Genomic DNA, 23,823 nt, shown 5'->3' with positions numbered 1-23,823 from the left:
GACTGGAAGCCTATCTCAAGGAACTGATTTAGAGGAAATTCTGAAAGTCCCTCCCGAACAGCACTGTGGGAACACTTTCATCAACAGGACTGCAGCGGTTCAAGGTTACACATGGATGGCATCCAAAACAAAGTTTTTCACTGTACCACGGTACATGTGGCAATAATAATTCCAATCACCTTCTCAAGGTCATTTAGGGATTATGCAATATTTTCTTCCCAAACTATACATCATTCATAAAATAGGGTAATACAGTATAGAACGTTGTATTGGATACCAAGCATATCATTATTTTTTCTTGCAATATTTGCAGGGTGTCAACATGGCCTCAACTTTCCAGTCCCGAACAATCCCTCAGTGTTAAGTTTCAGAAGTTTTGGATAGGACCCAGTCCGTGAGTGTTCCATGCTGGCAGGACCCTGACCTCTCGCCGCAGAGTTTGCATCGGTCTGCAGCACGCAGTGGGTGAGAAATGCTGGATTTGCGGCGCCATTCAAACGCAAATCACTAACTTTAGCAAAGGCATCCACACACCTAACAGGAGCTGAGAACTGCGCATGCGTATCGGGGGCGGCTGGTGGGGGTTTGCGCGCATGCGCGGCGAGGACAGGTGGAGGGCGGGCGGGCTTTGTGCGCAGGCGCAGGCGGGCGGCTCCAGGCCGGAAGCGGTGGCTGGTGGCTCGAGTGCAGCGGGAGATGGCGGTGAACCTGAGCAGGAACGGGCCGGCGCTGCAGGCCGCCTACCGGGATGTGGTGAACGACAAGACGGCCACCGACTGGTGAGCAGGGAGCTGAAGGGGCTGGGGATACGGGGCCGGACCGAGGGGTTCCGGGCTGTCACTGACCGGGAGCCGGGTGGGATCCGGGGGTGGAGCTTGTAACCTAGCGGGGGAGGGGCCTGTGATCATCCTCTGCCCCCACCCTGGGGAGAGCCTGACCCCCTCCCACCCTGGGGAGAGCTTGTCGAATCCCTCCCACCCTGGGGAGAGCCTGTGACCCCCCCCCACCCCACCCTGGGGAGAGCCTGTGACCCCCCCACCCCACCCTGGGGAGAGCCTGTGACCCCCCCCACCCCACCCTGGGGAGAGCTTGTCTAATCCCCCCACCCTGGGGAGAGCCTGTGACCCCCCACCCCACCCTGGGGAGAGCTTGTCTAATCCCCCCACCCTGGGGAGAGCCTGTGACCCCCCCACCCCACCCTGGGGAGAGCTTGTCTAATCCCCCCACCCTGGGGAGAGCCTGTGACCCCCCCACCCCACCCTGGGGAGAGCTTGTCTAATCCCCCCACCCTGGGGAGAGCCTGTGGCCCCCTCACACCCCCACCTTGGGGAGAGCCTGTGGCCCCCTCAAACCCCCACCCTGGGGAGAGCCTGGCCCCCTCACCCCACCCACCCTGGGGAGAGCCTGTGACCCCCCCCCCCCCCCCACACACACACACCAGCCTGTGATCACTCTCTGCCCCCACTGTCGAGGAGCCATAAGCACTCCTCTATCTCCCTCATCCTGTGAGTTAGGAGGAGGATAAAAAGGCTTTAAATGGATTTAGACGAAGCAAGTGTGTGGGCAAGAGCGTGATAAGTGCAATATAATGTGAAGTTGAAAATATAAAAAAAACCTGCAGATGCTGTAAATGTAAAATAGCAAAGCGAAATGCTACCCAGCAGGTCAGGCTCCCTTTGTGGGAAAGAAATAGAATCAGCCTTTCAGGTCAGAGACTCTTTGTCAGAACTGGGAAGGAGACAAAAGCTCGTTAATCTGTTGGGAGGGTGGGGAAGGTGGGTTGTCTCTGATAGGGTAAAACTGGGGTGACCATGGGAATTAGCTGTGAATAAGGTTATCTGGGCAATGAGAGAATGGGAGCAGTTTGAGGGTGAGAATGTATTCAGAAGAATGTAGGATATGCAAAATGCAGAGCAGGAAGACATGCCCAGCAGGTAAAGGTGGACATGTCCTCCACTTCCAATGGGAAAAAAGGGGGAAAAAACAAACAGTATGAGCCAATATTACAGATGACCGATACAGACCAAGAAATCAAGTTACTGAGGTTGTAGAAGTCAATATTAAATCCAGAAGGCTGCAACGTGACCAGACGATGATGTTCGATGTGCTCTTGTTCCTCAAGCTTACGTTGGGCCTTACTGTGAGAGTGCAGGAGGCCACAAGCCCATAGGTTGGAGTGGGATAGGGAATTAAAGTGGCAGCAACGGAAGCATGGTTCCCCTGTGGACTGAATGCAGGTGTTCCGCAATATGATCACCCAATCTGTGTTCGGTTTCTCCAGTGTAGAGGAGGCCACGTTGTGAACACTGAATGCTGTGCACTAGATTGGAAGAAGTGCAAGTGAATCGCTGCTTCACCTGGAAAGACTGTTCAGGTCCCTGATGGCAAGAAGGGAACAAGTGTAGTATTGCCTGCAGTTGCAAGGGAAGTGCTGAGAGAATTGGAGTGATTGGTGGGGATGGAAAGTTGGACCATGGAATTGTGAAGGGAATAGTCCCTATGAAATGCTGAAAGAGGAGGAGAGGGCAAGATGTACCTGGTGGTGAATTATCTTTGAAAGTGGTGAAATTGCTGAGACTGATCTGTTGAATGGATTGGGTGGTGAGGACCAGGGATCTCTATCCTTCTGTTCCAGAAGAAAGGGCTGAGAGCAGAGGTGTGGCAAATGGATGAAATGCGGTCGAGGGCTTTGTTAACAACAGTGGAGGAGAAGCCACAGTTCAAGGTGAAGGAAGACATTTTTTTGAGGAGCGTGTACAGAAAGTCTCATGACAAGGTGGAGGAACTGGGAGAATGGAACAGAGTCCTTGCAGGAGGTAGAACAGGATGAAGAATAATTGAGATAGTTGTGGGATTTGGTCGGCTTGTAATGGATGTGAGTCGCTAGCTTATCTCTTGAAATGGAGACGGATCCAGAAAAAGAAGAGTCATTGACTGTGATCGGAGATTGATCACGTGAAGTTGAGAACAGGGTAGAAATTGGCAGGAAAAGTAATCAGACTGTTGAGTTCTGCATAAATGCAGAAGGCAGCACCAGTGCAGTCATTGATATACTGGAGAAAGAGTTGAGGAAATGGCCCTGGGTAAGATTGAAACAAAGACTGTTCCACATTTCCCACAAAAACACGGTTATAGCTTGGGCCTATGCGAGTGCCCATAGCTACACCTTTGAACTGGAGAAAGTAAATGGAGTTGAAGGAGAAGTTGTTCAATATGAGAACGTTCATTCCGGTGAATGAGTGTGTTGGTGCAGGGGAACTGGTTGGGCCTCTGCTCAAGGAAGAAGCCGAGGGCTCGCAGACTGTTGTGATGTGGGATGGAGGTGTAAAGGGATTAGATGTCCAGGGTAAAGATGTTGCGACCAGGGAATTGGAAATGGCCAAAGTGGTGGAAGGCATCAGAATTGGAAGGAACTGGACCAGAGGAGAAAGGATAGATTCAAGACAGGAAGAGATGTTCAGTGGGGCAAGAGCAGGCTGAAACAATGGGTCTGCCAGGGTGGTCCTGTTTGTGGATTTTGGCCAGGGGATAGAAGTGGGCTGTGTGAGGCTGGGACACCATAAGACTGGCAGCTGTGGAGTGAAGATATCCTGAGGAAATGAGGTCCACAATTGGGTGACCATGGCCTGAGGTGTTTGATAATGGGGCCATGCTCCAGAGGGACGTATAAGAAGGTGTTTGAGTGCTAATGCCTGGCCTCTGAGAGATAGAGGTCAGTTCATCAGACCACAACAGCACTACTCTTGTCAGCAGGTTTGATGACAATGTCAGGGGTTGGTTCTTGTGAAGGCAGTGTTGTAAGTTCACGAGGGGACAGGTTGGAGTGAGTTCACGAGGGAGTAGGTTGGAGACACCCCCTCCCCCACCCTCCGTGCTGCTTAACAAGCTTCTTTTCTCACCTTCCCTGTTCTCATGCAGGGTTCTTGACCTGAAATTTTAATTTTGTTTCTCTTCCTATAGATGTGTCCTGCCCTGAGTATTACCAGCATTTTCTGTTTTTAATTTTACAATGTGAAGGTATCCACTTTGGTTGCCATGGATATTCAAAGGGGACTTGGTGTCCTTATACCTTAGCCACTGAAAGCTAACGTGCAGGTTCAGCTAGCAAGAAGGAACATAAATGATATGCTGGTCTTTATTACAAGAAGATTTGAATACTGGAGTAAAGCTATTCTTCCTGCAATTATATAGGGTGTTGGTGAGACCACTACTGGAGTACTGTGAACAGTTTTGGTTTCCTTACCCAAAGGACCCATAATGTTGATGAATAGTGGGACAGGCTTGAATGGCCAAGGGCTGCAGCTCCTATTTCTTGTGTTTTGACTGCAGTCTAGATACTTTCTTTGAGGAAGCAGGGCAGAGAAATTGAACTTCCTGGATGATCAAAACGGGAATGGACTGGAACATATAAAATATGTCAAATTGTTTAATGCATAAAAACCAAGCTGATTGTGGAAATTTCAGAGGGGAAGTAAAAAGGGACCTAAGAAAAGCTTGTCAGAAAACACAAGAGGTTCCAGATTATTCTTGTGGACTCTGAGTGTGATAGGGCTTTAAAAGAGGCTGGACTGATCTGAGACAAACGGCAAATCCACTCACGGAGGCAGCAAACATGGCTGAAGTATTGGTTGAGTACTCTACATTCGTCTTTATCCTGGTTTGGCAAAGGAAAATATAGTTGAGATTCTGGATGGGCTAAAAGTTGATGAAGAGGAACATCTAGCTATCTGCACTTAATGGGTAAATCACCTGATGCAGGTGGAACAGACCTAGCCTTGGTTGCTAAAGGCAGTTGCAGAGTCCTTGGCTGCATATGTCAAATCATTTACTGCTTCAGGCATGGTGCCTGATGTCCAAAACATTGCAAATTTTACATCCTTGTTCAAAAATGGTGTAGGAATAAAGCACAAACCAGCCAGGGGAAGGTTCTAGAAACGAGTCAGATCAGAACTAGTAGCCTTGTTAATGTGTTTGGCTTGATTATAGAAAGTCAGTATGGATTTGTTAAAGGCAAGTGATGTGTAACTGATGTGATAAGGGTTTTTTGATGAAGTTACGGAAAGGATCAATGAGGAAAGTGTAGTTGATGAGGTAAGTGTGATCAAGGGCCATATAGTAAGTAGGCTTGTCAGCAAGAGGGAAGGCTATGGATAAACAGGGCTGTAGCAGCACCAGTAGAACATTGATTAAGCAACAGGAAACAGTAGTAGTGAGTTTGTTTTTCAGGCTGGGAGGCAGTGTGCAGCAGAGTTCCTTGGGGGTTTGATATTATGACCACTGCTTTCCTCAGTGTATATAAATGACTTGTCTGTATTGTGGACAAATTCCAAATTTACAGATACCATTCTTGGGGGCATAGGGAGCAAGAAAGTAGCAGACTACAAGAGGATATAAGCAGGTAGAATGGGCAGTCAGGTGCCAATTGAAATTCAACACTGAGAATTGTGAAGTGTTATATTTTGGTCCAAAGCATGGGAGGAGCCAATGTGAATTAGAGGGCACAATTCTAAACGAAGTACAGGAGCTGAGAGATTTGGGTGTATATGTGAATCGTGTTGAAAGTGGCAGGGCAGGTTGAGAAGGTGGTTAGAAATGTATTGGGGATGTTGAACTTTACAAATAAAGACATAAGAACACGAGCAAGGAAATCACAATGATTTTCATAAATACTGGTTCAACGTCATTGGAGTATTGTATCCAGGTCTGGTCACCACATTTTGGGAAGGATGTGAAACCCCTAGAGAGGGTGCAGAGGAGATCAACTAAAATGATTCCAGGGAGGAGGAATATCTTTGTTACATGGATCGACTGAAGAAATTGGTACAACACAAAGTGCTAGAGGAACTCAGCAGGTCAGGCAGTATCTATGGACGTTTCGGGTGAAACCCTTCATCGGGACCTGAAACAGCAACTGTTTACTGCCTGACCTGCCGAGTTCCTCCAGCATCTTGTGTGTATTGCTCCAGATTCCAGCATCTCCAGAATCTCTTGTTACTCTGGAGAAATTGGTGTTCACCCTGGAACAGAGGAGGTTGTGAAGAATGTTTATGAAGGCTGTACACAGAGAAACTGTTCCCAATGGCGGGGTCAAGGACCTGATTATGGTAATTTCAGAGGGGAAGTAAAAAATGAAATAGGAGAGACATGACAAAAGTTGAGCAAAAGAGCCAAATATGACACTAGAGAAAACTTAGTGGAGTAAATAATTATGGTCTGGAATGCACTGCCTGGGATAGTAGGAGCATTCAAAAAAGAGCAAGAGAATTTGAAAGGGAAGAATTTGGCAGGACAGTGGGGAAATAGTGAGGGAATGGGACTAGTTGATTGCCTTTACATATATAGCCAGTACAGACCAATGGGCTAAGTGGCTCCTTCTGTGTTGTAACCATTCTTTGATTCTGTGTGAATTATAAGATGTCTTTGATCTGGTGTATGGGGTGGGTGCATAGTTGTTCTTGGATGTGGAGGTTGGGGTGCAGTTGTACTTAGGAATGCTGGAGGTGACGGGCGATTGCAACAGAACACTAATCGCTGCAACCATAGATTTTGGATTCTCTGGGTTGATGTAAAACTTATTTAGATTAGGCCTCACTTAAAATTCTTGATAATGATGTGATTCATCTGACTTGGGTGATCTTTTCAGTCCGAGGGTTAAGATCTAGAGGGGTCTCCAGAGATGATGAGTTGCACGATTACCCTAGGGCAATACTTCCTCAGCACTGTCCTTGCAGGGCTATGCTCTAGGGCAGTGTAGGTCATACAACCTTTGATTTATTTATTTTAGAAGATGTAGATTTTCCGACACTTATTACCCATCACTTAACTGTCCTTGAGAAGCTGGATGTTGGTGAGCCACCTTCTTGGACCATTATCTGAAGATATTCCCACAATGCTATAGGACAGGAAGTTCCCAAATTTAGAACCAGTGAAGATGAATGCAGAAACACTTCCGAGTCAGGATGGTGAATGACTTGGAAAGAGGATGGGCATTTGGTGGAATTCCATGTGCCTGCTGCCCTCTGCCCAGGGACAATCCAAGAGTGTGGTCTGCACTTAGACAATGGACTTGGAAAATTGCTGGAGAAAGAGAGGACTGAACAAACCTTGTATCGTTGATATGCTGAGAAAGATTGTGTGTGAAGTTGAGACCCGAACAATGCACCAAAAGAGGGAGGGAGGAAAAGGATGTATGTGGATTGTGTCATTGCAGTTCCATTGGAATGAAACCTAGTACTGACGTGTATTGAAAAGTTGCAAATGATCAACCTATGCAGTTTAGCAAGGGATTTGTGAAATAAGGAACATGTTCTCCGTAGAAATGGGGAAGAGCAGTAAATCCGGAAGCAGTGCGATAATTGGTGAATTCAGCGGATCAGAATGTGCTTATTTTCTTCTGCTTGTTGTTTTCATTCTATAGTACAAGATCTTGCAGTTTAAATTCCCACTTTTTTGTATATCATTGTCCTTGACCTTATCTGAACTGAGCAACATCTCAGACCCCTCGAGTCCTGTCTCTTGAGCAAGGCTCGACCGTACAACGCTTATGTGCACTTCCTGATTGGTGTCCATTCCAACATCTATTTGCCATGCCTGAGTAGTTTTCCGTGGTGCATTAAGAATGCTGTACAAATTGATTTTGGGATTTTTTTGTTTAATACTGCAAAGTTATATCATTTACAGCACAAGAGACTATTCTACCCATCATCAGTCTGCTGGTGCATATGCACCATGCAAGATTCCTCCAGCCATTCTCCACCTCAGCCTGTAAATGTTTTCTCTTCTGTAAAGTAACAATCAGCCTTGATCGTATTGAGGATAGAGCAGGTGTGAGAATCAATAGGCCAAATCTGACTTCCTTATCTCCTTGTGTTCTTTTCATCATTGTACATTTATCCATTTCCCCTTAAATGAAGCTTGTCTCAACCACTCCCTGTGAGAGCAAGTTCCTCATTCTTCCCAATCTGGATAAAGAAGTTTCTTGTGGATTTCCTGTTGGATTTATTAGGGATTGTCTTGTATTAATGGTCCTTTATATTTCTCTTGCCACAACTGGAAAGATCCTCCCATAACTTTAAAACCTTTTCATTTACTACTTAGCCTTGCTTCTTCCAGAGATAAGAGTCTTAGGTTTATAGATTTATACTTTTAGCAAACTTGGGCCTGTTGCTTCATGCATTGCATATTAGCTAAACCTGTAGAGATTTCAAAGTTGAACTTGTGAAACAATGCTTAAATATTTCTGTAGTGTTTCACACACAGGTAATAAATGTGCAAAGGAAAACAATTCAACAATGAGCCTAAGATAAAAATCTCATTGTTTCCTGGAGCTCAATGGTATCACTGAATCCTTAGATACTCTCCCAGCTTGGATTTAAGTCCCTTCGAGATACAGAGCACTTTCAATTCCAGCCAATACCTGCTGGCTGTCACTACTGGCCACGTGTTGTTAAGGAGCTTTATCATTGTTTGCTCTCGTCCAGCCTACACAATGAAGTTCCTGCACTGATGATAAACGAGATGTGCAAGTAAAGTCCACCTCAAATGAGAGGAACATGCACCCAATGTGTTGAAGTGCTTCACAGCTCAAGAGCACTGCAAAGATACACTGAGATAAGTGGCTGGTTAATCCATTGTTTTTCCTTTCTGATTTTGGTTAAAGTTTAAACATAATCTCTGATAGTAGAAGAAATCCTTTCTTCCTTACTGTTATGGAATATTTTCAGTTCATCCAAGAAGACAGATGGTGCCTCTGTTAGCATGTCATCTGAATAACAGCACCTTTCTGTTACATCAAAGCGTTAGCTTGTTATGGTTTCAGGCTTCTCTTTGGAGCTGAGTGCTTTGGTGCACTGAGCCAAAGCTGATGCTCTGAAGGAATGACGTGAGAAGGCAGTTTTCTGTAAAATGATTTTCAAGTAGTGGAGGGATCATTTACATAATCTGTTTAAAACCAGTGCAGGATTTTGTGTTGAATGCAAAGGTCCAGATAGAAAATATCAGGACAGTACAGCTCATTCGATGCGAGGTCTCCTTGACACAGGGCACCAGGACCACCAGAAGTAGGACTGGAGTCACCCCAGTCCTGAAACACTCCTGCCTGCTGAATGTTCAGCGCTGCTGGGGAAGCTGAGCAGGCAGTTTCACTGGGCTTCCAAAGAATGGGGCTGCAGCAGGCAAATACCTGAGCTTTGCTCACTGTGCATAATCCTCTCCATGTTTTCTGAATGCATTCCAGAGTTTCATGCCTATAGGGCATTTCTTTCAAAGGCAATCAACTGTGTTTTATAAAATTAGTCATTACAAACAAATATTCAGCTTTCCTCTTTATATACTTTCCACTTCATGTTCATTTCCTCTCTTCCATGCTGCTTTTTCCCTACAATTTAAGGCATGTTCTTTCCTTCTGTTTTCTCTAACTTCTCGAACTTGCTCACACAATGACAAAGTGTATGTTTGCTTAGTTTTAAACTGCAACATGGGTAGACTAAATCTGTTTGTTTCTGCAAGTTTGCTTGCTTGACTAGGCCGGGCTGTCTATCTAATGCTGCTCATCAATTCAACGTGGGTCTTGATCCAAAACATCATATGTCTACTTCCCTCTCTAGTTGCTGACTGACTGACCACTGAGTTCCTCCAGCTTTGTGTGTTGCTGCCTCTGCACTCTCTTATGTCTCTAGTATCTGTATATTGCTTGTTGTTTTAAATTCCCACCATGTCCCCTCCACTCCTGGAACTAAAGTCACTCCAGCCTCAATCATCAAGGTGACACTGACATCCAAGGCATCATCAATACATGAGATTTTGAGTCCTGTTTTTGACATCTGCGAGACATCATTGCCACCATTGCTACCTTGACAGTAAAGATACTCAAGGAGACTCTGAAAAATAGTGGGTCACAATTCGGGAAGCACCTCTCAGTGAGATACCAATGATGAAATTTGCTATCACCAGAGCACTAGCAGAGATTTTTGTCTTCAAAATAATGATCAAGACCTCAATCTTGGTAGAAGACATCAACCTGGCAGCTGTGATTCCTGCTCTCTTGTACACTTCTGAGATGTAGACTATCTACAGCAGGCATCTGAATGTGCTGGAGTACCATCAGTGCTCTCTCTCCAAAGTCCTCCAAATCCTCTGGCAGCTTAAGTGAACCAATTTCGGTATCCTCTCCCTAGACAATGTCCTTGGGGCTTTTACTTATCAAGAAGGCAGATGGAATGTTGGCCTTCATTGCTAGAGGGATTGAATTTAAGAGCAGGGAGGTTATACTGTAACCGTACAGGGTACTGGTGAGGCTGCTCCTGGAGTACTGTGTGCAGTTCTGGTCTCCTTGCGTGAGAAAAGATATACTGGCTTTGGAGGCGGTACGGAGGAGGTTCACTGGGTTGATTCCAGAGATGAAGGGTTAGTCTATGAGGAGAGATTGAGTCACCTGGGACTATACTTGCTGGAATTCATAAGAATGAGAGGGGATTTTATAGAAACATATAAAATTATGAAAGGGATAGATAAGATAGAGGCAAGAAGGTTGTTTCCACTGGTAGGTGAGACTAGAACGAGGGGACATAGCCTCAAGGTACGGGGGAATAGATTTAGGATGGAGATGAGGAGAAACTGCTTTTCCCAGAGAGTAGTGAGTCTGTGGAATTCTCTGCCCAGGGAAGCAGTAGAGGCTACCTCATTAAATATACTTAAGACATGGTTAGATAGAATAGTATTACATAGTAGGGGAATTAAGGGTTAAGGAGGAAAGGCAGGTAGGTGGAGCTGAGTTCATGACCAGATCAGCCATGATCTTATTGAATGGCGAAGCAGGCTTGATGGGCCAGATGGCTGCCTGCTGCTCCTATTTCTTACGTACTAACTCAGCCTGCTCCAACGTGATGGGTACATTTGCCTGAAATCAGCTGGACTTGTGGGAAGAGAATCAAAGTCGAGTTTATTGCCATGTGCACGTACAGGTGCAAAGGAAAACTAACGTGCAGCAGCATCACAGGCACATAGCATCATATAAGCAGCATTCACAAGAAAAACAAAGTTAAACGTAAATAAAGCACAATTTTATGAGAAAAAACACAATTAGAAAAAAAAGTCCATTTTAGTGCAACATGATCACAGTGGTCGTAGTGTTGCTAAACTCTAGTGATTAGGATTGTGCCGGTTGGTTCAAGAACCAAATGGTTGAAGGGAAGTAGCTGTTCCTGAACCTGATGGTGTGGGACTTCAGGCTTCTGTACCTCCTGCCCAATGGGAGCTGCGAGAAGGTGGCATGGTCTGGATGGTGGGGATCTTTGATAGATGTTGCCTACTTGAGGCAGCGCCTCCTGTAGATACTAACCGATGGGGAGGGATGCACCTGTGATGTATTGGGCAGAGTCCACTACTCTCTGCAGTCTCTTCTGTTCCTGTGCTTTTTAATTGCTGTACCAGACCATGATGTAATCGGTCAGGATACTTTCAACAGTACATCTGTAGAAGTTTGTTAGTGTTCAGTGACAAGCTGAACCTCCTAAACTTCCTAAGAAAGCAAAGACACTGGCGTGCTTTCCTAGTGACTGCATCTATGTGCTGGGCCTAGGACAGGTCATCCGATTATGTTAACACCCAGGAATTTAAAGCTGTTGACTCTCTCCGCTGACTTATTTTCTTCCTCCGCCCCCCCCCCCCCCCCATCCCACAATGCAGACTGACCCATGTTCCCTCTCCTTCCCCTTCCTGAAGTCAACAATCAGCTCTTTAGTTTTATTGACGTTGAGTGAGAGGTTGTTCCAGCACCTCTCAGCCAGGTGCGTTCAGGATGGCCCTGAGGTCCTTGAGGCCCTTCATCAGGAATATGCAGAAGTGCAGCATAAACGGTGAAAGAACTGATTCCCTCTCAAGCTACCAATCCACCTGCCTGACAAGTACGCCCACCTGTGACAGCACTTGGGGTTTCCTTATTGGCCTTAGTGGACACCTCAGAACCCACAAACATGGAGTGGAAACAAGTTATCCTCGAGCCCAACGTACTGCCTAAGAAGTAGTAGAATTCCACTGCTTAAATGTTGAATTACTAGTTCTGTCTGTCATCTGCATGGCAGTATTTTGTGTTACAAGGTTGCACTGTAATGAAACTTGGCTTTATTTGTAATCCTATCCCTTTCCCTACACCTCCTCAGCTACTCTGGTGTTTTGCAGCACTCTGTGGATTTGTGCAATTGTACGTTTCGTATATCTATTTTCCTTCACTTTTATTTATGCGTGAAATAGATATGTTTTCATTTCTGTGGAGCATTTATCCATAACATGGAGGCCATTAGGCCCTTAAAACCTGTGCTGACACTCTGCAAGACCAATGCAGTCAATCCTATTTCCCAGCTTTTCCCCTACATCATTAATACAATGCATTGGTGAGGTGAGATCAGATCAGGAGTACTGTCTACAATATCTGCATCTTTATTTAAGGAAGAATTTTAATCTATTGGAAACAGTTCCGAGAAGGTTTGTCAGACGAATACCTAAATGGGTTGGTGTTTTATGAGAAAAGATTGAAAAGGCTAGGCTTGGACCCACTAGAGTTAAGAAGAGTGAGAGGTGACTTGGTTAACACACATAAGATCTTGATGGTCCTGGACGGTGGATTTGAGAAAGATATTCCTTCATTTTGGAGGATCTTGAACTAGGGGACCATATTTAAAAATAAGGGGTTTGCCATCTAAGGCAGATGAGCACTTTTTTCTTTGTTCAGAAGTTTTAGAGTTTTTGGAACTGCTTTCCTCAGAGGAAGAAGGCAGTCTTTGAATATTTTTGAGATATATATTTGATAAACAAATATTTGAAAGGTTATTGTGAGTAAACTGGAATGTAGAGTTGAGGTTAGAAATCAGATTAGCCATAATCTTACTGGTGTAGCAAGTTTGATGAGCTGAATAGCCTACTCCTAATTTGTATGCTGTACTTAATTCCTCAAGTATCTGCCCACTTCTCTTTAAAGGTAACATATTTATTTCAAATCAGGCAGTTAATGCCGAATTATGTCAGCTGGCTGCGTGAAAACTCTTCCTTGTGTTTGCCCCTTCTGGTTCTGGAACCTTGGCTCTTTTGCCAATGGAAAAAGTTATTTACTCTGTCTAGATCCTTGAAATTTTGAGCACTTCTTTCAAGGCAACCCTTAATTTCTGCGTAAAGAGAACAGCCCCTGTTTATCCATGTACGCACTTTCATAGGGTCATTCTATTCTTGGGTTTTCACATCCTTTCTCCGGTATAATTGAGTTTTAAGATAAGATTTCTTTATTAGTCACGTACATCAAAACACAGTGAAATGCATCTTTTGCGTAGTGTTCTGGAGGCAGCCCGCAAGTGTCGCCACGCTTCCGGTGCCAACATAGCATGCCCACAACTTCCTACCCTGTACGTCTTTGGAATGTGGGAGGAAACTGGAGCACCCGGAGGAAACCCACACAGACACAGGGAGAACGTACAAACTCCTTACAGACAGCGGCCGGAATTGAACCTGGGTCACTGGCGCTGTAATAGCGTTACGCTAACCGCTACACTACAGTGCCTTGGGAGTTTTGGGGTGGCCAGTGTACTGACTGCCATCCAGTAGCTTGCACTGTTGGGTCCTCCCTCACTACTGGTGCTTAAGTGACCCAGTACTCTAAGTGTGATGTTTAAAATGATAAAGGGATTTGAAAGGCTAGATAGAGGGAAACTAATCTTTCTGATGGTTGAGTCTAGAACAAAGAGACATGAAGTTAGGATCATGAAGTACTTATTCATACAAAACATAGTGAAAACCCAGAAAATCCTCCCCAAGCAGGTTGAAAACTGTGGGGATTAATTGGAAATTTTAAACTTGACGTTGAAGTAATTTTTTGTTAGATCAGAGTATTATGGCTTATAGAAACGCATGAGCAGATTAAGTTAATGTGAAAATCATCTGAGGCTAATGTTTATGGTGTGGTTTAGAGGGGTTGAATGCCTTATTCCTGTGTGCCTGGCTAAAAGGGGCTTTAGTGGCCTCCTATTACCAGGTGAATAGCTTAAGGGGATGTATTTCCTCTTCCTGTAACAGGCTTGAATTTGGATGGCTATCCTGAGTGACGGGCCTGCCCCACGATGCTGAATTGCTTGCATTCCTGACGTTATTCTCCACAAGCTTGAAGTCAGCTAGGTATCTCAGCTACATAGCTGTAGACAGAGCTAGTCTGTGTGACCACAGGTTATTTTTCACTTATCAGTCAGGTGTTGGCTGACGAAAGCTGGGCTTGTTGACACCTGCTCAACAGCCATTTAACTGCATTTGTCTATAGGGCCGCAGAACCAATCCCTTTTTATATAATGTAATTAGCTACAGTTCCTTAGTTTAGAGTATTTAATTAGTTGACTGGTAAATGATCCAAAAGCAGCTTTGTCCTGCAGGTCACTTCAATGACTAGGCATCTAAAGAAGGAGCTTGTGTTTATGTGGCCACGGGAGATCCCAAACTGCATTAAAAGGAAGTAGTTTTGAACCACAGTGCTTCTGGATTCTGAAATGCGTTTTGGAAGTCTTGTGTCTTTCACTGACCTTGGAGGTCTGTAGTCTGACGTCCGTCTTAAAGCTTACAAGCAGCTTGGTAAAATTGCAAGCAATTCTAACTAACCCGAGTGACCTCTTGAGGCGGCAGCAAAAGCATGAGAGGGTGAAAAGGGGAAACTATTTTCTTACATTTGCTCTTTTTTTACCACCCCCCCACAAATGCACACACCCCTTCCAATTCACAGTACTAGCTTTATGTTGCAATGATAATGCTTTGGGCCCTTGCTATTTACCTTCCACACCCAAGTGGCTCAAGTTTCTGTATCCTTTGCAGTGGCTCATTAGCCACTGGTGAAGTTCCCGAAGACTGGAATATTGTTCTGTTGTTCAAGAAGGGTAGCAAGGACAAGCCAGGAAACTATAGGCTGGTCAGCCTGATGTCCGTAGTGGGGAAGTTACTGAAGGGAAATTCTGAGAAGCAGGATCTACCAGCATTTATATAGACAGTCTGACTAGGAGAAGTCAGCATGGCTTTGTGGGTGGAAAGTCGCGCTTTAACGACTCTTTAGAAGTTCTTTGAAGACTTAACCAAAAAGGTGGATGATGGTAGGGCAGTGGATGTTGTCTATTTGGACTTTAGCAAGGTCTTTGACAAGGTCCAACATGGTAGGCTGGTCGAGAAGGTTAGGTTGGATTCAAAATTGGCTTGGAAGTAGGAAGCAGAGGGTGATGAATTGAAGGTTTGTTTCTTGGAATGGAGACCAATGACTAATGGTGTGCCACAGGGGTCGGTGTTGGGACTCTTGTTATTCGATAGTTATATAAATGATTTGGATGTGAATGCACAAGGCTTGATCAGTAAGTTTGCAGGTGACATAAAATTAGGAGGTATTGTTGATAGTGAAGAAGGTTTCATAGATTACAGGGATCTTGATCAGCTGGGGAAGTGGCAATGGATTCAATACAGATAAGTGTGAGGTGATGCATTTGGAAAGTCAACCAGCTTAGGACTTGTGCTATGAATGGTAGGGCACTAGGGAGTGTAATGGAACAGAAGGACCGAGGAGTACCAGTGCATAGGTCGTTGAAAGCGGTGGTCACAGGTAGACGGTTGTGAAAAAGGTGTTTGGAATGCTGACCTTCAGTCAGGGCAGTGAGTATAAAGTTGGGACATTACATTGCAGTTGTATAAGGCATTGGTGAGGCCTCACTTGGAGTACTGCGTACAGTTTTGGTCAACCTGTTATAGGAAAGACATGGTTAAATTGGAAAGACTGCAGGATATTTCCAGGACTAGAGGGCCTGAGTTACAGGGAAAGGTTGACCAAGGAATACTTAGAACATGGGGGAATGAGGGGCGACCTTATAGGAAAAATGTAAAATTATGAGAGGTATAGATCGGGTGGATGGTAATGGTCTTTCCCCAGGGTAGGGGAGTCCAGAACTAGGGGGCATAGGTTTAGGGTGAGAGGGGAAAGATTTAAAAGGGACCTGAGGGGCAACTCTCTCATGCAGAGGGAGGTGAGTATATGGAACGAGCTGCCAATGGAAGTGGTTCAGGAAGGTACAATAGTATCATTTAAGAAGCACTTGGAGCAGCAGGGCTTGAAGGGATGTGGGCCGAATGTGGGAAGATGGGACTAGCTGGATGGGCACTGTGGTCAGCATGGACTGGTTGGGCTGAAGGGCCTGTATCCATGCTGTATTGCTCTATGACTTATTCCATTACTTCAATCTGTCTTGTCCTGTGCAGTTAGTCCCCATACGAGAAGCAGGAGCTGATCGTTCAGAGTTATGAAGAGGAGTGGTCTTCTCACCTTGGGCAGTGAGTGTGGAATCTGTTAAATCTCAGTGGGATTGATGCAATCAGCAAATTAGAAGGGAATGCAGAGACTCCAGTATTCAGCTGAGGAATGTTGGCTAACGTGCTGTGTACAAGACTGGCTTGTGGTTGAAAGGGATGTGAATTGCCACCAACGTCTGGACTCATTCCCAGATTTGGCCTTTGTGGTGGTGGGGGAAGGGTGTGTTGTGTTTGCTTTATTCCTTCCTTCCTCCACTAATAAGGGCAGATGTCACACTCAGGATTCCTGTGCTGCTTGATAGTGAGCACATGAATTAACTCCCTGTCCTTCCCTTAATGATCTTGATACAACGTTTTTGGCAATCTCTTGGGGTTGAAGGGTGATTTACTTCCACTTCAGTTTTGGGTGATATCAATGTGAACCTGCAGAATCTGCCATAGGTAGGCAGGATCTGCTTGACACTGTGCAAGGTGGTGCACTTCTGTTCCTCTAGACTTCTGTCTGTTCTGACAAGAAGTCTCTTCTCCTGTCCTGCTAGTCTCTTGTCATGACTGAGCTCGGAGTGGAGTGCTTGCTTTGGGAGTTTTGTTTTGGACGCTGGAATGCTGAGTCGAGTCCAGTGTATTGTCATAGGAATAATACAGGAATAATGAAAAAAAACACCATTTGGAGCTGGCTGAGTGTGATGTTGGTTGGGAAAGGATGCTGATGTTGGTTTACCTACCTTGCCCATAGATTTGGAGCATTTTAGTTGGTCAATATTTCCAAAGTATACAGGTAGGCAACGATCACAGCTATGTTAGACCACGAGGTCAGTGCTAGGTTGAGAACTTTGTCTTTACTCCTTTCCCTTAGATGGTCAAAGCCTGTGCTGATACACTGAATGAATATATATATATATTTTTTATATGAGATAGAGATCTTTACATTGACCCCCAATCACCTGTGTGAATGCCTTTTATCAAAACTGTCTACAAGAAAATAGTACTGTGGGTGTTACTGTATTCCAGCACCCAGAGGAAGCCTAAACATCTTGATTTCTGTTGCAGGGCTCTTTTTACTTATGAGGGGAACAGCAATGATCTGCGAGTGGCTGGAACTGGAGGTGAGGATCACTCAAACTCACTGTTGTTTGTTATCGGTTACATGACATTTTATTAGTAGGTGATTCTGATTGCATTGACCTGGTACAAATTTGATTCAGTTGCTGTACCTTTGCTCCTCTTGTTGAGGTGAATTGCTCTCCCTGATGGTATTGATACAATGAACTATCAGTCCAGAGATAGGAAGTGGCTCTATTTATTTGTCCTTCAATAAAATCGTGCAACAAATTGCAACTGGAGGCTGAGGGAATTGAAGTTGAGTCCTAAGTTTAGGCCAGACTTGTGTGCTAGCTTGCTGTTTAAAGCAATGGCATCTTCTCCAATGCCACCTCAAACCCAGAGCCTTGCTCAGGGACAGTTGAAGCTACACATATCTGCACAAATCTCATGTATTCGGCACCTAATATGCCTCTTGGATCCACTTCCTCCAAACTTGCCTTTGGTGCTCATTCTTAATGCCCCAAGCTGACTGCACGTTGTCTATTCATTAACTTCATCCCAGCCCAGAATCCCGAACTCTCTGATATCCTCTCCTATCTTTCCCATTTTTTTTAAACCAGGAGGTATCTCGTAGTCTTTGCCACATCTGTAATTTAGGAGATTATTTGGGTTCTCATTGTTGCCAACTCCAGCAAATGCAAGCCTAACCTGCCCAATGTTTCCTCATAAGACGGTACATCCATTCCAGTCCAGAAAACCACCTCTGCTTCCTTCAAATAATAATATACACAGTTCTCTTTCCAGAGACTCACCCATTCTCTACAGAACTGAAACATAACTTCCCCACTTTTGTATTCAATCTCTCTTACAATAAACATTAAGATTGTTAGCTTTCCTAATTACTTGCTGCAAGTGCATGCTAGTCTTTTGTGAATCATGTACGAGGGCACATAGATTGCTCTGTACCTTGCAATTCTGCACTCTTATAACAATTTCATCCAGTTCCCTGTTGAACATCGTTATTGAACGTTATATCCAAGGTAATCAGAGCTCATTGTGTTGAAAATATTTTATCTATTTTCTCCCTCTCTGGTTCTCTGCTGCACCAACCCACCACCTCCCTGTCTCCCCCCAGTGCCCATGTTGCTGGCCGATAGAACATATCAGAAGTTTGCAATTTCCTCCTGCGAAACGTTGGGTGGGATGAAGCCACTTTCTTTGGTTCTCACCACAACCCTTGCTCCCATGCTGCTGATTCCATCTTTGGCCACTTGCTCAGGCTGAATCACACTCCTGGCAGGCTGAGCTTCCTAGTTGGTCCTGAACTGAGTGACCCTTGGAAGGATCTACTCCACTGACCAATGATCATACTCCCATTCCACCCGCAGTTCCGTGGCTGTCGGCCTTTTCCTGTTGTGTTTCTTCTGATGATCTATGCTATTATTTGCTTTTTCAGATGGGGGCCTTGAGGAACTTGTGGAAGAGCTAAACAGTGGGAAGGTGATGTACGCTTTCTGCCGGGTGAAAGACCCCAATTCAGGGTTGCCCAAGTGTGTCCTGATTAACTGGGTAAGTTACTGTTCATTGACTGCACTCCACATCATTGGAGTACTGTACTTGATCCTGCTCCTATCTTCCGAAGACACTGTGTGCTCTCACCCCTCTGTAAAAGCTTAACATAGCATCATCTTTCATTGTGAGCTGGGGCAGGGAGCACAGCCGTGCAGTTTTATCAGTGGAGCTGTCCTGGCGTTGCATAGTGTCCCCATAGTGTTCTTTCCCTCTTCTGCCTGAAACCAGTTTTAGCAATCCTACTAGTGTACAGCCAAGGAAAGATGAATCCGTTCTTGCTTCTAATCTACACCCAATCTGTCTTCCCTGGGATTTGAGCATTTCATCATGGTAAAATTTTAATCCCCTTTAAAGTACTTAAATCCAGCAGGTCCTGTGGTTTCTACAGAAGCCATGCTTTTTAAAACTGTGCGTACTCAGGGAATCTGCCATGTAAAGCTGCAATAATTTGTACAGAGACAAGAATGACCATGATTATTTATCTCAGGTGGGTACATGTCTATTTACCTTGCCTTTTTTCTTTAGACAGGTGAAGGAGTGAAGGATGCCAGGAAAGGGCTGTGTGCCAATCATGTCAGCACGGTAGCCAACTTTCTAAAGGTAAGCTTTGCTCAAATTCTTCACATTGCCCTTTCCCACCCCACCTGCTGCTGAAACCATCAGCCATATCCTTGTTACCTCCAGACTAATCCAATCCTCCATACACCTACCATCCACTGTATTCTTGAGCCATTTTAAGGGTTCTGCTGCCCATATCCTATTATGCACCAAATCCCACTTAACCATCACCCCTTTGCTTGCTGAGCTGCTTTGAGTTCTGATCCAACACTGCTTTGATTTTTGAAGTTTTCAACCTTGTGTTCAGACCCCTCCACATCCAAACCCCATTCTGTCTCTATAACCTGTTCCTATCCAACGATCCTCTAAGCTATCTGTACTTCATTCTGGCTTCTGGGGTTATATTAATAGAATCCTAGATTGTACAGCATGGAAAAGGTCCCTTCAGTCCAACTCCTCCATGCAGACCATGGTGCCTGTCTGTGCTAATCCCATTTGCCTGCACTGGATCTGTATCCCTCTGCTCCTTTCCTATCCAAGTACCTGTCCAAATGCCTTTTAACTGTAATTCTATCCACCTCTACCACTTCCTCTGGCAGTTCCTTCCAGATAACCACCACCCTCTGTGTGGAAAAACTGGGCCCTCAGATCTCCTTTAAGTCTCTCCCTTTTCATCTTAAACCTATCCCCTCTAGTTTTAGACTCTACCGTCCTTGGAAAAAGGCTGTATATCCTATCTATGACCCTCATAATTGTGTAAACCTCTGAAGCCTCCTATATTTCAGTGAGATAAAGCCAGCCTATCCAATCTTGTATGTATAACCCTCCATTTATGGCAACATCCTGTGAATCTTTTCTGCACTCTTTCTGATGCTACCACAATCTTCCTGTAGTGTGGCAACAATACTCCAAGTGTGGCCTGACCAATGTTCTGTACAGCTGCAACATGACATCCCAACTCTTGTACTCCATGCCTTGGCCTATGAAGGCAAGCATGCCAAATGCCTTTTTCACTACCCTATCCATCTGTGTCGCCATTTTCAGGGAGCCATGAACTTGTACCCCAAGGTCCCTCTGTACATCAACACTCCTGAGGTCCCTGGCATTTACTGCATATGTCCTGTTAGTATTTGACATCCCAGAATGAACTACCTTACACTTATCTGGATTAAATTCTATCTGCCAGCACTCCACCCAACTTTCCAACTGATCTCTGTCCTTCTATCCTTTCACAACTTTCTTTGCTGTCTAATACTCCACCAATTTTTATGTCGTCGGTAAACTTACTAATCAGTCTGCCTGAATTCTCATCAAAGTCATTTGTGACAAAGAACAATGGCCCCAGCACCGATCCCTGCAGTACACCACTGCTTACAGACTTCTAGTCTGGAAAAATACCCTCCACCACTACCCTCTGCCTCCTATCACCAACCAATTTGGATCCAGTTTGCCAACACACCTTAGATCCATGTGCCCTAACCTTCTGGACCAGCCTACTGTGCAGGACCTTGTAAAAGGCCTTGATAAAGTCCATGTAAACCATGTTTACCGCCCTGCCTTCATCAATTTTCTTAGTTACCTCCTCAACAAAAAAACTCTATCAGATTTGTGAGACAATAGGATTTCCTCTGCATAAAACCATGCTGACTCCTAATCAATCCAAGTGAACATAAATCCTGTCCCTTAGAATTTTTTCCAATAATTTCCCTACTATTGATGTAAGGCTCTCCAGCCTGTAGTTTCCTGGTTTATCCCACCTGCCCTTTTTGAATAAGGGAACGATGTTAGCTACCATCGCCCTTTCTTTAAGATGCTCCTTAAAACCACCCTCTTTAACCAAGCTTTGTGAATGTGTCCTCTGTCCAGGGGGCTCATGTTACATCAATGCCCGTGAGAACAGGATGTCAGACGTAATCATCGAGAAGGTCGCCAAGGCCTCTGGTGCCATTATGCTTCCACAGCTCCCGCTTGATGCCCGTCATGTTACTATCAATGCCCGTGATGAACAGGATGTGGAGCCAGACGTAATCATCGAGAAGGTCGCCAAGGCCTCTGGTGCCAATTATAGCTTCCACAAGGAGAGCTCCCGCTTCCAAGATACAAACCCACAAGGACCTGTGGTGAGTTAATGTCCAAAATAAATAACACAGTGGGACGTCTGAATGATGATCAGAGATGCTTAGGGACTGTCAGTGTAATGATGGGAAATGAAGAGGAGGGGATTTTCATTCCTGAGTATTTTGGTTCTGAGCAGGGGTAGAGAAGCCTGTCCCATTCTGTAGGAGGCACTCGGCAGGCCTATCAATGGGTGGAGAAGCTGCAGGGTCAGCAGATGATGACCTGCCTATCTTCATGGCTAGTGAACATTATACAGTGCAAGTGGGCATTAGAAAGTGGAAACATATCAGACATTTAACTCACTTCCAGGTGAAGTTGTGAGCAGCAGTCTTCCAACCACAGTGTTCTGTGTTTTTTGGGTGTCTGCTGTACACAGCTTGACCACTGAGCATTAGTGGCTTGCGTTGTTTTGGTAGCTGAATATCCTGGTCAAATTTTATCCCTCCCTAACCCAGAGCTGGTGCTACATATCTTGCTGGGTTCAAGATGCAGACCTGCACTAACTATCTTCTCTCTTCATTCAGGGGTCTGTTTATAAGAAGACAAATGCAATGTCAGAAATCCGAAGTGTTGACAAGGAGAGCTTCTGGGCGCAGACGGAGGTGAGGCTTTATTTTGGCAGGGGATTGTTTTTAAAGAACAGATAAGCTGGTCATGTGACTTACAATCATCGACTCTAGTTTACCTCGGCTGTCCATCAGTGTAAACGGCTCAATCCTTGGATTGTGAGATCAAGTTCCACCACACCAGTCAGACAATCTGGATTCCATTCTAAAAGCTAATGGAGGTAAAACTGCCCACAAAGCAGTCAGTTAGTTATAGGATCCCCAAGCTGACTCCTGATGTTTCAGGGAAAGTCCTTGCTGATCTAGGCCTATTTGAGTCCAGACCCACAATGCACAGGTGAGTCAGTCGGTATGAAATCACAGCCATGCTGATCCAAGAAGGTCCACCAGCTCAGCAGAGCGATGGGCAACTAATGGCAGCCCACACCCCATTATTTTACAAAAATACCAATCACTGTTACTGATGATCTTAGACAGTGGTGCTGTGTAATCTGTGTTGTCTTCCCAAGCACGGTGTGTTATGTGGCCAGAACATCCCAACTCTCTGCCTCATGGAGCAGTCTGGACTCTCTCCTTGTGGGTGGCTGTATAGATTAGTGCCCCACAGTCTCTCCCCACATGCTGTAACCTACAGACTACTGCTTCCTGGCATCAGTGTTTGTCCCTTGGAAGTTTAATTGAGCCTTGGGATGTATTTCAAATTTGCTATGTCACAATCCCAAAATAACAGAGTCCCTTTCCCGTCAGAGAGATGAAGAGAAGCGAAGGGAAGAAGATAAAAAGAGGAAAGCACTGGAACAAGAAGGCTTGGAAAAGGAGCGGAAGGAGAGGGAGCGGAGAGAATCCGAGCTGAGGGAGAAGCAGTTTAGAGAGAAGTCCAGTCAGATTGACCAACAGAAGTAAGTCTGTCATCCTGTGTTCTTCCTTTCTGTGAATCTTGCTGAGTTTGAGCAAGAGCTGTAGGAAATGTATTGTGCTAGACATTCTTTTGTGTAATTGCTTAGAAACGGTCATAGTGGCCATAACTCCTGGATGATGATTCTCCGCTTGAGTTTCCTTTCACTCCTCTTTCAACTCAACCACTCTCAATGGGAGTGGGTTCCACATTGTCACTATTCTGTGGTTCAGGTGGTTCCTGAATTCTCTGCTGGATTTATTGATGTCTGTAATGGCCCATAGTAGTATATCTGTAAGCATTTTCTAATGATCAAACTGCTTTGGTAATCTGTTTCATTCTTACCAGCTCTCAATGCAATGGGACTGGTAGGGACATGGCTGCCTGACGTACCTGAGCTAGCACTGGAAATCGACCTGACCTTTCCCTTTTGAGCTAAGGATAGATTATAGGTTTTCTGATGTTCCCAGAAGAGTGCACTCGGCAGCTTACTAGAAGAAACATGGTGCTCCGAGTGGTTGTGCCTGTGAGCTCAGTGTCTTGCAGGTCATTAGAAGATCAGCCCCAATGGGTTGCAAATATTACAAACAATTCATGCTTGCCCATGGTTCTACCTGCTGCAGGTGGGTTACCTGCCATAATGTTAACAATGACTGATAAGTTTCACCAGTCTGAATATGACTGTTTGAATTGACTGGGTGCTGGTGTGTTTAATATGGATTATAAAACATATCTATAATGTTCCTCAATCAACAAACTGCT

At 45.0% G+C, this 23,823-nt stretch overlaps 1 protein-coding gene across 1 annotated transcript in view; it reads left to right on the top strand.

Moving 5' to 3' along the window:
* The first annotated feature begins 628 nt into the window (after positions 1-628).
* dbnlb (drebrin-like b) overlaps positions 629-23,823 on the top strand; it is a 35,110-nt gene continuing 11,915 nt past the window's right edge. Inside the window, exons 1-7 of the mRNA XM_052040725.1 lie at positions 629-779; positions 17,359-17,414; positions 18,809-18,921; positions 19,450-19,524; positions 21,444-21,602; positions 22,125-22,202; positions 22,914-23,065. Of these exons, the coding sequence (XP_051896685.1) occupies positions 697-779; positions 17,359-17,414; positions 18,809-18,921; positions 19,450-19,524; positions 21,444-21,602; positions 22,125-22,202; positions 22,914-23,065 (716 nt within the window). The 5' untranslated portion in view covers positions 629-696. The remainder of the gene's footprint in view (positions 780-17,358; positions 17,415-18,808; positions 18,922-19,449; positions 19,525-21,443; positions 21,603-22,124; positions 22,203-22,913; positions 23,066-23,823) is intronic.

The sequence above is a fragment of the Pristis pectinata genome, chromosome 29, assembly GCF_009764475.1.
Source record: "Pristis pectinata isolate sPriPec2 chromosome 29, sPriPec2.1.pri, whole genome shotgun sequence".
NCBI lineage: Eukaryota > Metazoa > Chordata > Chondrichthyes > Rhinopristiformes > Pristidae > Pristis > Pristis pectinata.
Note: the sequence above shows the minus strand (reverse complement) of the source record. Positions and strands in the feature narration are given on the sequence as shown.